The following is a 14,709-nucleotide window of genomic DNA, read 5'->3' as shown; positions in this document are numbered from 1 at the left end:
TTTGCCTAATTGATGTTCAACTTAAAAAAGAGAATTGTGTTTTGGAAGGCTACATTTTTGAATGGGTGTCCATTAGATTTACAGTACATACTCTGTATGGGACTGTTGTGTTCGTCCCCAGGGATCCAGGTGAGCTGGACGCTCCTCTCTCTCTGGTCCGTCAGCTCCAGGTCGGCCGGGGGGTCCGGTTCCTCTGCAAACACAGTGAGATCATCAGGACATCCGAATATGGAAAATTCTGTTCTCCGCTCCATTCTACAGCTGGCTATCATTGGATTTTTTTTAAATCCTGATACTGGTTATGTTAGTTGAAAATTTCAAGACCAATTCTAGATTTTTTTTTCAATACCTTTCTGTGTTGAGTGAAAACAAGTTTAACGGAGCATTAACTTTTGAGCATAACATTAGCTTTTCTAGACAGGATCTGACAATACTAAATTGATTTTTGGAGCATAATGACACATTGACAGGTTGGCATGCAAGCCTGAAAAAAAGTACCTGATGTTTATCCCAGTTTGTGAAAGTGTTATCATTTTTTCAAGCCAACAATACCTACATTACGTACTATCCATCAAAAAGCACAATAAGCACAACTTTGTAAGATGATGAAATAGACAAAATATCTGAAGGAAAAATGAATGAATGAAGTGAAAGACACACTAGACCGTGTCAGAAACATACATCAGGTATCAGAAACATACATCTAAAATAAATATGAAAAAGGAACGACTGGGTGAAGATGGCGGACACTATATGATACTATGCCAATGTTTGTTTACCGTAGACAGGAGGAGTAGCCTCTGAGACAGCGAGAAGCAAGAGTAAAGTACAAGAAGAAGTTAGTTAGTTAGGTGTTAGTGACAGAGATAGTTTAGAGAGAAATGACAGTGGTCATGTACTGTAATGTTATATGCTAAATTAGAATTGAGATCAACTGTTGCTAGTAAAACCAGTTTTAAAGTAAAAATACTGTCAGGATTTCAATATACTGTACTGAGAGGAGGAACAGGATTTTTAAACTGACAGCACAGAATGAGAATAAAACTCGTCAGCAGAATAATCAGAAAGGGACTAATTTGGCCATTTGGTCTTGTTTTGAGTCTTAAATTCTTATTTTTCTTAAAACCAGTGAAAATGATTGAGTGACATACCTGTTTCACTACTATATATAGTTTCACTGTAATCTTGTTGCTAGGGACTAGTTTGGACCCTAGTCTATTTCCTGTCAACTATTGTATTAGCAAACACTGCAACAGGAAATAAACTAGGGTCCAATTAGAAAGTTTATGTTAAGTTGAAACGGTCTGTAGTTCAATTCCATTTTTTTTAACAAGTGACAATACCTTCAGGTGTTCCAATCCACACTCACCGTCTCTAACCTGTGGCATCCTGCAAAAAAAAACTTTAAAGCAGCTACAGAGAACTTCAAACTGGTTATGAAACAGTCTAAATGTAATACTGATGCCTCACATCTGACCTACATCAGAAAATGAGACCATCAGCAAGGAGATCATCAATTTCTATATAGTGTTTCTAAATGCTTCTTGAGAGGGTTCCGCATAGCGTCCGTCACGTGTTACGTCCGTGTGAAATGGGTTGTCATTTTTGTTCCGGTCGGTGGATGAAGCAGCGACGTCAACCTTATAAAGTAAAAAATAATAATAATAAACAGCGGGAGAGGCTCGCTGAGTCGGAGAGGTCCTGCCTCGCCTGCCGCGGCTCAGATAGCTCGTTGGAGACAGTAGGAGGAGCCTCGATGTTCAGGAAATGCAGTTTTCGCGCTGGGCAAACAGTGCTGCTTTTGTCGACAGGCGCCGCTACAATCAACACAAAGTGAAAGTTCCCCATAGCTGCTTTAATGTGAATTCAGGATGTGAACATACCTACGACAGTGAGCATGGCGCTGGCTGAGTCCTGGTCCAGTGTGGTGTTCACCATGCAGGTGTAGGTTCCCTCGTCTTCACTCGTCACGTCATTGATGGTCAGACTGTTTGTGTCCACCACAAACCTGATGACAGAGGAGAGGACCAAGAGAGGGATGGAGGAAACTACATACTAATAAAACTAATATATCATGAAGTATCTACTACTACTACTACTACTACTAGTACTACTACACTAATGCTAACAGGTAATGCTGAACTTTTTCTCCACTAATTTTACGATGTTATATCATCGTGTTTCATAAGTGTGCTTTGTGTAAATAACAAATACTCTGAGCTAGACTCGGCTAAACTCTGAATAACAAGATGAGTCGGCTCCAAAGGTCTTTCGCAGTAGCGCACCTGTCGTCGTCAGGCAGCCCCCCGTTGTCTTTCAGCCAGGTCGTCGTGGGAACGAGGGACGAGTCGTGTTTGACTTGACACTCAAACACAGCGTTCCTGTTCCTCTGCACCACCTTGTACTCAGGCTGCTTCAGGATACGGGTGGGTTCTGGAACGCAGAGAGGGAGAGGTGACATCAATAGCTGAAAATTATAGTGACACTTTAATTAAATTGTACAGCTAGAGATGGTAGCATGGCCTAGTGATGAGAGAGGCCTAAAATACAATCTGTTATGATATTGTATGAGCCACTCGATCTTATAACAGGCTAACAGTGTGCTATTTCTGCTCATGAAGCAAATGAGTAACTGACCCATCATGGTTGTATTTTAGTCACATTATTAATATGATTGTAAATGGTAAATGGTAAATGGCCTGCATTTATATAGCGCTTTTATCCAAAGCGCTTTACAGTCAGTAGGTACATTCACCCAAATTGATTGATTGATTTGTTTTTATTTTTGTGTCACGCACCCTACGGCACAATTCTGAGTTTAATGTCAGAATTCTGAAAAAAGAAGTCAGAATTCTGAGGAAAAAAGTCAGAATTCTCAGATTAAAGTCAGAAATCTGAGAAAAAGGTCAGCATTCAGATTTTAATGTCAGGATTCTGAGGGGAAAAAGTTAGCATACTGTTACATGTGATGTCACTGATGATGTCATGATGATATTACCGATGTTGTGCCGGAATTTTAATGTTTGGGCTTCCTAGATTTTTGTGACGTCAAAGTGCGGTCACATGCCAAAAAAGGTTGGGAACCCCTGATCTATGGCATGTTGGTACGCTACTGTAGGCGGTGATTGGAATTGCTTCACTACTGATACCGTGTCTGATACTTCAAATTCAATAAATTAAGGTTCAATAACGTTAGGTACTTCAGATTCAATGTTCAAACAAACTGGCAATCAGCCAGTAGCAAGCACACTCACCGGTGTTTTTAAAGTTTCGGTGCACGGCACAGGAGAATACTTTGAAGGAGGAGAGCCAGCACACAAAATGTCCTTTCGTTGTATTTATTCCAGTTTTCACCAGGTACAAGCACGAAGCACGAACGTTTCAGCCTAACAGCCTTCTTCACGCTGAAGAAGGCTGTTAGGCTGAAACGTTCGTGCTTCGTGCTTGTACCTGGTGAAAACTGGAATAAATACAACGAAAGGACATTTTGTACTTCAGATTCAATACCAGTATACTTTTTGGATACTTGTCTTTGGTGGAGGAGACCACATGTCATTACGCAATACAGTTTGGATGTTGTTGTTGTTGTTGTTTGACATTTGCATACAGTATGATGAAATAGATGAACATCCACTGATTTCCCCAGTAGAAAAATATATACAGTATAAAGACAAAACAAAAACCCAGGAAGTGTCTGTCTTTCCATATCTGACCTTTAACCTCCAGGTAGACATGGTTCTCCTTGATCCCCAGGTTGTTGGTGGCAATGCAGGTGTATTTTCCACTGTTTAGCGGCTGGGCCACATTGATCTCCAATGTACCGTTGTTATGGATCACATACGGGTCTCCGTCCTGTATGCTGGTCTGACTGTCTTTGAACCTGCATGAAAACAGCAAGTAAGTTGGATTTGTTGAAGGAAAAATCAATATGTTATCATGCATTTAAGTGTACAAAAATATACGGACAGGACTCAATGGACGGGACATGGTACTAAAACTGTCAAGGACAGGGATTTGATTTTCACTGATACCACTATGTCAATGTGCATAGAATAACCAAGGTATGGAACAAACGGAATTATGGAAAACATGGTATGATATGAAATTATTCTCTGACTGACAACATGCTTTTCACAACATAACAGAGAACTGATTGAACTAGACTGATCTCGATCTCACCATGTAATAACTGGTATTGGTGAGCCGAAGGAGGCACAGTCCAGTAAGGCAGGGCGGTTACTGATGACCTGGTACACGGTGTCAGATGGTGTGAGCACCCGTGGGGACTGGGCTGCGGAAAATAAGCACAGTGTTATTTAAAATCAGGACAGGATATCCCCAATATCAGCCACAGGAGCTCACGTCCAAAATTCGCCAAGCAACTTTCACTATTTCCCCCCCTGCCAAATAGATCATTACAATATAGAGTACCTTCAAATGATGCTTACTTAATATACTTCATATCTACTTTTTGTGTGTGAATAAAACACAAATTAGGGTGAAATCTGTTAAGCTGCTAAAATTGATCTTTTGCAACCTTAACTTTGACGCACCGAGAACGCTGACGAAAGCGTTAGCCATCAGGTAGCCAAACTCATTGGAGGCGTTGCATTGGTAGACGCCGCTGGATCCTGTCTGCACGCTGCTGAAAATCACAGTGTCCTGCTCCACCACCCGGTTGGGGTCCTGGGGCGCGTCTGTCAAGGGATCACAAGCAAAAGATATGGTCCAGATTATACACAGATCACCTGTACATGTATGCATTTCTTCTCTCTCTGGTGTAGCATGGTATCCTGATATTCAGACTGAATTGCAACTCGTAAACCCATTTCCATCTTGTAGAACAGCCAATTCTGCAACTGTGGAGTGGGCGTGGCTTCGACTTGCAGCTCTGTGTGTGTGTGTGTGTGTGTGTGCGTTCCCTCTGTGTTGATCTCATTGTGTGGTCCAGAGGGCCCTGTTCTCTGTGTGGCTGTTCCCTTGTTGTTAAACTCGTCTGGTGCAGAGTGGAAGTCGCCACCATTAAAGTTGCGTCACTTCCGCTCCAATGTTGTCGAGTTTTAGAGGCACAATATTGTCCCTCGTTGGTGTCTCTGCAAGGTCTTGCCCGCTTCGCAGACGCAGCGCGCTCGCCCGGCCTCGCCCGCTATGCGGGCTCACATACGCATCGCTTTGCTCAACTGTTGAGCATTTGTGCTCGCCCATCCCTCTCCAATTATAGGGTGGTGAGATTATTATTATTATTATGAAAACACAAAAGGTCTGCTTCTCTCCTCCCTCTTTTTTTGATCCGACCCATAACCGGGCTGAGGAAAAAATGTGTCTTGTTTTACTCACTCTCTATGGTGACTCCATTGACGGACCAGCTAATTATGGGTTTGGGGTCTCCACTGACCCTGCAGATCAGGACGCCAGTCTCATTGGGGGCGAGGATCAGGTTCCTGGGGGCGCTGATCCAGAATGGAGCCGCTACGGAGGATGGACAGGGACAAAGAATCAAAGATCAAGATAATGGAGGAAAGATGGCAAATAACAGGCATTAAGATTTTCAGGCCATCTTATTGAGTTACTCTGAATAAAAGTGTCAGCCAAATTCCTAAACCGCAAAATCAACATATTAATAATGATCCATTCTGATGTAAAAATCCTTGACATCATATATATTACAAAAATACACAATCCGCCACCAGAGTGACTAACTCCATTTTTTGTTTACAATCAGTATAAGGGAGCTCGGGCTCTGTCTGTTTCTCTGTCCCACTGATGACATCATCAGTGATGTCATAAATCCCACTGATGACATCATCAGTGATGTCATAAATCCCACTGATGACATCATCAGTGATGTCATACTTCACTCACACACACATCCCAGTGATGATGTGAGGAGGCTCATGAGAGAGACTGAGGGAGAGGGAGAGAAAGGGGGAGAAAGAGAGGGGTAGAGAGACTGAGGGAGAGGGAGAGAGAGGAGAGGGAGAGAGAGGGGGGGGAGAGACTGTGGGAGAGGGAGAGAGAGGAGAGGGAGAGAGACTGAGGGAGAGGAGGAGAGGGAGAGAGACTGAGGGAGAGGAGGAGAGGGAGAGAGACTGAGGGAGAGGGAGAGAGACTGAGGGAGAGAGAGAAAGACTGAGGGAGAGAGAGAGGGACCAATAGGATCAATAGGGCAGGCAAGGCCACACAGCAGCCGAGCTGCGGGCAAGGCTGCGCAGTGGCTGAGCTGCAGGGCCAGCTCGGCGAGCTGCAGGACGGGCGAGCCCCCGCAGTGGGCGAGCTTAGGAATCGAGCGAGATGCCTAGTAGAGTAAAATAATCATGGATGAGTGAAACAAGACGTCAGGTGAGTGAACCACAGACCTTTGACAGTGACCTTAATGATGTGGTTCACGCTATCCAGGCGGTTCTTGGCCGTACAGCGGTAATCCCCGGCATCCGCCTCCGTCACGTCAACGATCTTCAGCGTCTTTTGGAAGTTGTGGAGGGACGTCCTGCCGCTCGGCATTTCTCCACTCTCCTTCACCCAGGAGATTTCTGGAGTGGGCCTGGCATGGGAACAGACAGCATAATCTAAAGTAAGTGTGTGTGTGTATGTGTGCGTGTGTGTAGGTGTGTGTGTGTGTGTGTGTGTGTGTGTGTGTGTGTGTGTGGGCGTGCATACGTGTGTGTGTATGTGTGTGTGTTATTTATTTATTTGTTGGTTCTGTACCAAATGTCCCTTTTTTTCTTTGAATTACCACTGGGTGAATGAATGTACTGACCCAGTGATAATTAAGAGACAAAAAGGGAGATTTTGAGTGCGAGAAACATAGCAATGGCGCCTTGCACGGGGCGTAACATTGTCCGTGGTCACCGATTTCACTATAACACCGGTGCGAGAGGCAGAGTCACCCCGCTCTGCGAGAGAGGAGACGGGGGGTGCACTCTGGTGGGGCGACTGGTCCTAAGTTTATGGAGGGCTGGAGCTCATCTGACGGCTGAAATTTACATGGTGTGAATGAAGGGCTGATGAAGTGCAGTAGTGTTTGATAAGGTGAGTAACAGACATAGCTATCAGTGAAACAGTGAAAACACGGATTGACGTGTTACCACATCATTGGCGGGGAAGCGTTGTCTCATAAATGATGTCAATGGCGGAACCCAGATTATTTTTTATTGCATTCAACCATTAAATAATTAGGTCATCATAAAATGCAACACCGAATCTGTACTTGTTTTCAGAGTTAGCTGGTTACTTACAGGCCCTCGGCGATGCACTCCAGCTCCAGAGTCCCCCCTCTCAGAACCATCTTGGTGCTGCTGGAGCCCAGAGGCGCCATGAAAGCGGGCCGGCGCTCTCCCTCCGGGCTGTCTGAACACACGGAGGACACAAAGCCAACTCAGAGCCAGACCACAACACTATACTGTAGACTCACAGGGGCTTTTAGAGGAGAGACCTACAGTGGCGCACCCTGTGGGACTGACAAGTCTAGCGAGTAGCTACTGTAGCTAGATCAAAGCTCCATGATCATTGACATGAGGGAAAGAGAGTAAATCTCTCTCATCTTTCTCGTGAATAGTCCTGAATGAAGAGCATAAAAACACCTGGATTGGACACAGGGGATATAGAAAGTGAGTGAATCTGATGATACAACATGATGATTGGCTGTTTTACCCCGTGATCACATTATGAACAGTAGAGGGGGTGACTCTGAGAGAGCAAGAGTGATTTCCGGGTAACCGTTGGTCTGTTGCTACAGTATCACAACACAGGGGTCTTTGCTGAGAACACCCCCCACCCCTCCTCCCCTCCAGGAAGTTCCTCTTGAAAGGTTCTAGCATTCCGTCCCTGATTGATTACACCTCAGCGGTTTTTTAACTGAAAAGGTCAAGGGAGTCAGAGCCAAGTGGAGACAGGTAATGAAGTGGGAGTGAGATGGAGGCAGAGATTGGCTGTGTGGAGTGCAGCTTGTGTAAAAGAAAGAGTCAGAGTGAAAATGGAAGCATCTAGAAAGATTATGAAGAGCGATGTCTTTATGTCAACTTTGACATAAATACATCACTCTTCATGTGGCATGCTTCATGTCTGGCCATCTTGGGTAAAGAGAATGATGTGTGCTAGATGGAGAAAATGAATTCTTACTTGTGCATTATATTATGCATAATAAAGCCATTGTTGGTGTTGGCTGATATTGTATGTGTTATGTATGCTTTGAGGGTTGTTATGAGTGTAGATATGTTATGCAAAACACCATGTGCATATTTTGATGTAAGTTAGAGGAAATTGATGGATGTAATGGATATTGTAATGTACACTCTTTTATCATGTTTTGTAAAGCACTATAATGTTAATAATCACAGAGGATGGGGTTGAGGTTAAGTTAAGGTTAAGTGTGTATTTCAGGTAAGGTTAGACCAGGGGGTGAAGACAGGGCTGGGTTCACACTGAGGGGGGCTGGATGGGGATAAGCCAGCAGCACTCACCACTATAGAAATCAGTGATATTGTATAAAGCAGCCAGAGTCTCATTCATTGCTTCCACTGTAATATAACAGAGAATCATAAGCATGTAATCCTAGAGCTACATCAGGGAGATTCTGAGCTCAGGGAAGGGAGAAAACAAGACAGAATCTGGAGATCAGAAACAAGAATGATTGGCAAATGATAATAAGAGAAGTTTCAAATCAATTACAAAAGAGTTTCTTACTGTGATTGTTCAACATTAAAACAAAGCAAAAATAAAATGATGTATAGTAAAAGAGAACTCCTCAATTGGAGGCAAGCAAGCGAGTGAAATCAAAAGCTAGGCTGTAAGAACGGTGTGGAGAGGCCTCGCACCTGGCCTGTCCACACTGTCCCACTTACTGTCCAGCACGGTGACGGAGATGGGCTGCTTCTGCTGGATGGTCTGCGTGTGGGGGAAGCGGGCGTAGCAGATGTAGTCACTCCTGGTGTCTTCTGGGAGAACGTTGGAGAAGTACAAGTCTCCATTCAGCGCCTGGGTCACTCGATCGTTCAGCGGCAGCCTCTGGAAGACTGGAGGACGAGGAGCGGAAGAGAATGAGCCAGAGAGACACGTACAGTAAGAGAGAGTGAGAATAAAATAATTAATGAAGTGGGTGAAGCAGGGCACAATGTTAGGAGTTCAGCATCTGTAAATAAAACGTGTGCACTCATGGCATTGTAATTGTATCTCTCAAATCCTGCTTGAAAAGCAGAGATTGCAATTTCAGCAGGAGCCACATTATTCATTCATTGAAATTGTTTATTTGGACTACATTGAATTGTCACCATGTCTCTAAATCAAAGTCACCAGTGCATTTATTGTACTTGCTGAGTGAAGTGAGCATTCTGCAGCAGACAATTTAAAGTGTACACTCACTGTTATCCATCCAGAATATGACGGGAGGGGGCAGGCCGGCGGGCGGCCGACATGGCAGCACCAATGAGACTCCCATCTGCACCACGATGGGCTCATTTCTCTCCTTGGACCACAAGGGGGACCCTGCGAGTCACACAAACATCAAACAAAAGGTATGGTAAGCCCACAGCTAAGTATAGATCAAATAAATGAATATTGATAAATTTGGAAAAATGCTTTGATGAGGCTGAGCACAGTGCAAATTTGAAGTGTGCCAGTGAAGGCTGGGAACACAATTCTAGGGATCAGTTCTGTTGTTCTATTTTCATGTTGTTCCATCTGTTTTTGTTCGTTTTTTTATCGGCAGTATTTGAACGGTTAAGCTTTGGCTTATGGTTAGTGAAGTGCATTTCCAAAATGTATTTTACAACATAAAAAAGACAACACAAAATCAAACCAAATCTTGGTGCTTTTTGGAGGGACAGTAGGTAATGTCCAAACCTTCGTTCGATAAAATGATTGAAATTACACTTTTACAGACTGCATCATCTACTTAAATGTATTTAGATAATAAACCTTAAATACCCTCCCCGCCCCTTGGAAAACATTGGAAGAAATATTAATGTAAATGAAAAAGGGGGGAAAACAGCTCTTACTGGACTGTCGGATGACAATGTTGTTGGATACGGCGGTGCCATGCTCGTTGTGAGTGGTACACTGATACGTTCCCTCGTAGGCCTCGGCCTTTTCCCCACTGATGTCGATGACCAGAGTTCCTGAACCGGGTTTCATCAAGACCTTGGAGTCTTTCTCCACATCAAAGTGGCTCCCATTTCTTGTCCATGAGAAGCTAGGAACAAGAACAATAAGTATCATCGCTGTGTTTTCCAGACGGGTTTCTTTCCAATTTGGCAAATTCAACCAACTGAGAGCATTTCAAGCAGAAGCCAAAAGCATAGAAATTACAAAATATAATGACAATAATAATAATAATAATAATAATAATAATAATAATAATAATAATAATAATAATAATAATAATAATAAATGGAACTTTCAAGAACTGAAAGACACTTTACACAATATACTAAACACTGAGGGGGTGGGGGCCGGTGACGTTAGTGCACAGATAGCGGACAAACAGAACAGAGACACACACAGATGGCTGTATAGCCCATTTGTTCAAACCACCAAGATTCATTCTGGTATATTCATCATTCAGATTCATTTGTATTTCATAGCAGGGAGCTTGGCTAATCACAACTCATTTGATTCAGAGGTTGCTACCAAATCTACACTGTGGCTATTGCACTCTGCTAGGTGTGCAGCTAAGCATTTCTCAAGTAATTGGTCTCCATGCCAACAGTTGCCATGGTGACTCATAATTCCACTGCTCCAGGTTAAGTTGCCACACCAAGATTGTAAATTGATATGTAGAACTGTGAAACTGAACAGCAATCGGTTTCCCATTTTTGGTTACTGAAATTCTCAGGTAGCTAAGGTCCATCAAGCGGTAAATGGACTGTATTTATAGAGCGCATTTTATATAGTCTATCGACTACCCAAAGCGCTTTTACATGAATACCTCACATTCACCCATTCACACACCGACAGCGTCTGCAGCCATGCAAGGCGCTAACTGCTCATTGGGAGCATTTAGGGGTTCAGTGTCTTGCTCAAGGACACTTCGACACACTACCGGGGGGAGCCAGCCTCGAACTAGGAACCTTCTGATTCCCAGGCACCAGCTCTACCTCCTGAGCTAATGCCACCCCTCAAAGATGATCCAAAATTAATTGTTCATGTTCACATCGTTATGGACCAATACACTTAAAGAGCTGATGTCACTGATTAACACCATCAATCAGAGAGGAGGATGTAATTAGTGAAATCAGCTGGTATAGTGTTTAGTTGCAATGGAATAGACCCTTTTCACGGGGGCCATTTTGTGTCGAAAAGGCAGGGTAAACACAGCTGCAAGCAAAACACTAATGAGGGTTTCCAACTTCCATGATTGGAATTTGGAAACCCTCATTAGTGTTTTGCTTGCACCTGTGTTTACGCTGCCTTTTCGACACAAAATGGCCCCCGTGAGAAGGGTCTATTCTGCAGACTCTTGGCCCTCCATGGCACGTGGCTGCCCATGCCTGATGTCTAAGCATGGACAGGACAACAGTGAGTTTCTGACCTGGGGTGAGGCTTCCCCTTGGCCTCACAGTGGATGACGATGTTCTCCCTCGGGTCAAAGATGTAATCTTTTGGGGACTGTAGTGTTATTGTGGGGGGCTGCGGCACTGGAGAAACACATGGAAGGTTAATTCACAAACACACACACATGTGCACACACACATGCATGCACACACACACACACACACACACACACACACACACACACACACACACACACACACACACACACACACACACACACACACACACACACACACACACACACACACACACACACACACACACACACACACAGACACACACACACACACACACACTCCAAAACATAATGAACGCATGCCAGCATAGCACATCAAGCTTACACAATCTTAGCACGCAGGGGAAAAGCAAACAACATGCATGAAGCGATCAAATCCAGTCAAACTTGACAATCAACAGTGTATCTTATGTAGAGCTGACAAACTCACTGCAGACAAAGACACAACTGTTTCACCCCGGATCTGATGATTGCCATCTCACCATTCCATCAAACGATATAAAGCAAGCAACACTCCAAAACAAGCAATTCACTTGGTAACATGGGGGTCTAGATGACTGCATGGCATGCACATCTAATGGCTCCAACCCACACAAAAGCGAATCAGTTCTGAGAGCAGTCTTTCAGCCAACTTACATCCTTCCAGTACTTTAGCTTTTTTCCCCACCGTGACACGCCGTACCACAGTAAGGGAATATTGAGGAGAGGCTAGATGTTAGTTTTTGCAGGGAGTCAACCACAGGTTCAGGTCAAATAGCTGCACTTTCAATGACTTTGAGCATTCGATGGAGCCTGCCTATAATGTCCAGGATGGACAGGTTTTCACGTTTCTTTGGAGGATAGATGAATTGCTTGAGTTCTATCAGGCAGGTCCGATCAATGCTAGGAAAGTAGTTGAAGACATAATCATTTGACCCAGGTAGAGGATAGGTAGACAGAGTTCCTCCTAAATGTGATTGCATTGAATCAATGGAAACCACCAACTCAACCCCATGCTTGTAACCATGCATGCAATGCTGAAATGCAGGAGATCCCTTCTTCCCCAGTAAACTGGTGCTTACTGTCTAAAAAAAGTGTGAAATAAGGTTTATAAAGTACTTATTTCTACATAACATTAGTGTTTAAATTACATGGCTCATGACTCTTTATTGTCCAAATGTTTCTGTTGCTAATCGAGCCAAAAATATTTTTGCTGTCAATCTTCAAAATTGTAGAAAGCGCATTTGATTTAGAGACAGCGTTGCACCAGAGTCAGGGTGTAATTCAAACATGGCACATTTCACTATTAACCATCCTATGCAATAGAGATTAGGTTAATCCAGCTTTAATCAATTTGAAATGTAAATTAAAAATGCAATTCATTCACCAACAATAGGACACTCATTCTCTTATTTCATCATAGCAGAAAAACATCCACTTTCCAGAACTGACAGGAGTGAAACTAAATCGATTTTAACTGTAATTTGCAGGTAATTAGAGTAGCTGTGATAGTGATAATACTTACGGTCAAGAGGCACTTCCAATGCTGAGGTCATGTGACCCAGGAGTATCAAGAGCACAGCTCCAAAGCCCGGTGCCCACTTCCTCTTCCTGTCCATGTTTGGGTGTGTCACGGCGGAAACCTGCGGTCCAGATTCAGCGTAAGCTTCCCGAAGACTCCACAATCAGATGGTCAGATCAACAGGAAGAAGTTTGGATCCACTCCACCCAGTGAGCTGTTGAGAAGGTGAAAGAAAGAAAGAAAGAAAGAAAGAAAGAAAGAAAGAAAGAAAGAAAGAAAGAAAGAAAGAAAGAAAGAAAGAAAGAAAGAAAGAAAGAAAGAGAGATAATTTATTATGGGCCACTCAACAAATTGTTAAGGTGCAATTACACATTACATTAAAGTGTTCTACGTACAAGTGTGGACATTTTGACTTTGTTACATTTTTTTTTATTTCGTGGTTCATTCAGGTTCACTACAGGCAAACGGACTTGCAAACAGAAGTCACATGGACAACAGGCCTTTTTCACAGCAGCCATTTTGTGTCTAAAATGCAGGAAGTAACACAGGTGCACCAAAACATGAATTATGGTTTCCAACTTCCAGTCGATTTAGGTGTTCCAGTGCTGGGGCCCTAATTAGTGAGTTGGTTGCACCTGTGTTTACCCTACCGTTTAGACACAAAATGGCGGATGTGAAAAAGGCCCATTAGCCAGTTTATTGTAGAGAGATTTGGTCATCCTGCAAGGTTATAGATTTTGACAGCATGCAAAGTCAAAATTAAATCTTTAAATAAAAAGAAATAGGTGAATATGAGCATCGCTCCAGACCCTCTGTTTGCTTTGTTATGCTCAGCTTTCCGGCATGAGGAACGGCTGGCTATCAGATGTCAACACCGTCTCCTTTTACCAGGGTCGTTTCCGATTTTCCACACTGCAGTTTGCTTGGAAGGAGACTTGAAAGGCGACCAAGTTCAAATGGCTTTGGTTTCACCTGCCCAAAGAAATCGAACAAAAGTAAAGGCTCCAAAATTCAAATAAAGCGCTCCGAACATCCTTGGTGTGAACCCGACCATAGAGTCTGAACGCACCCAAACGCCTTCATACTAGTGTCCTCTCTAGACGAGAGAGAGTGGCGTCAGTGGACGACCAAAATGCGAGACTCATTAGCCAATGAACAGCCAGGAATGGGTCTCGCGCTACTTTTGCATGCTAAAATAAAGCTGATAATGTACAATTTTATTCAAGGGATGAAAAACCCTTTCAGAGTACAACACAAACTGTCTATTATGCTGCAACTCGACAGTGCTGCTTAATCCAGGACCTTACTTCCTGGAACTCTTGAGAGTAAAAAACTGGTCCATTGGAGTGAATGGAGATGTCGGGACTCTTCTATCTACACAGCTCTGCTTCATACAAAGTACCATATAGACTAGAGACAAGACAGCCGCTGATTGAACTGGCAACCACGTGTTTGCCTGTAAACATATGGCATGTGAGTGTACTACACTGGAACAATCACAACTCTGCACTCATGCTGTACCGCTGCACGCAGATTTACGCATGGCACGCATACACAAATACATACACTACATACATGCACACATGCACGCGCACGCACACACACACACACACACACACACACACACACACACACACACGCACAC

At 43.5% G+C, this 14,709-nt stretch overlaps 1 protein-coding gene across 1 annotated transcript in view; it reads right to left on the bottom strand.

The window, feature by feature from the left end:
• Window positions 1–13,161, bottom strand: part of nrcama (neuronal cell adhesion molecule a) — a gene marked incomplete at both ends in the record, with an annotated part of 28,381 nt that extends 15,220 nt beyond the window's left edge. Inside the window, 16 exons of the mRNA XM_083632046.1 lie at window positions 92–193; window positions 780–800; window positions 1,884–2,008; window positions 2,286–2,433; window positions 3,714–3,880; window positions 4,180–4,291; window positions 4,554–4,697; window positions 5,338–5,469; window positions 6,357–6,541; window positions 7,236–7,347; window positions 8,841–9,011; window positions 9,358–9,480; window positions 9,993–10,186; window positions 11,525–11,630; window positions 12,200–12,217; window positions 13,068–13,161. Coding sequence (XP_083488172.1) covers window positions 92–193; window positions 780–800; window positions 1,884–2,008; window positions 2,286–2,433; window positions 3,714–3,880; window positions 4,180–4,291; window positions 4,554–4,697; window positions 5,338–5,469; window positions 6,357–6,541; window positions 7,236–7,347; window positions 8,841–9,011; window positions 9,358–9,480; window positions 9,993–10,186; window positions 11,525–11,630; window positions 12,200–12,217; window positions 13,068–13,161 — 1,954 coding nt within the window. The remainder of the gene's footprint in view (window positions 1–91; window positions 194–779; window positions 801–1,883; window positions 2,009–2,285; window positions 2,434–3,713; window positions 3,881–4,179; window positions 4,292–4,553; window positions 4,698–5,337; window positions 5,470–6,356; window positions 6,542–7,235; window positions 7,348–8,840; window positions 9,012–9,357; window positions 9,481–9,992; window positions 10,187–11,524; window positions 11,631–12,199; window positions 12,218–13,067) is intronic.
• Between the last annotated feature and the right edge of the window lie 1,548 nt (window positions 13,162–14,709).

This window comes from Poromitra crassiceps, assembly GCF_964638095.1.
Source record: "Poromitra crassiceps genome assembly, chromosome: 2".
In the NCBI taxonomy this organism is placed as follows: Eukaryota; Metazoa; Chordata; class Actinopteri; order Beryciformes; family Melamphaidae; genus Poromitra; species Poromitra crassiceps.
Note: the sequence above shows the minus strand (reverse complement) of the source record. Positions and strands in the feature narration are given on the sequence as shown.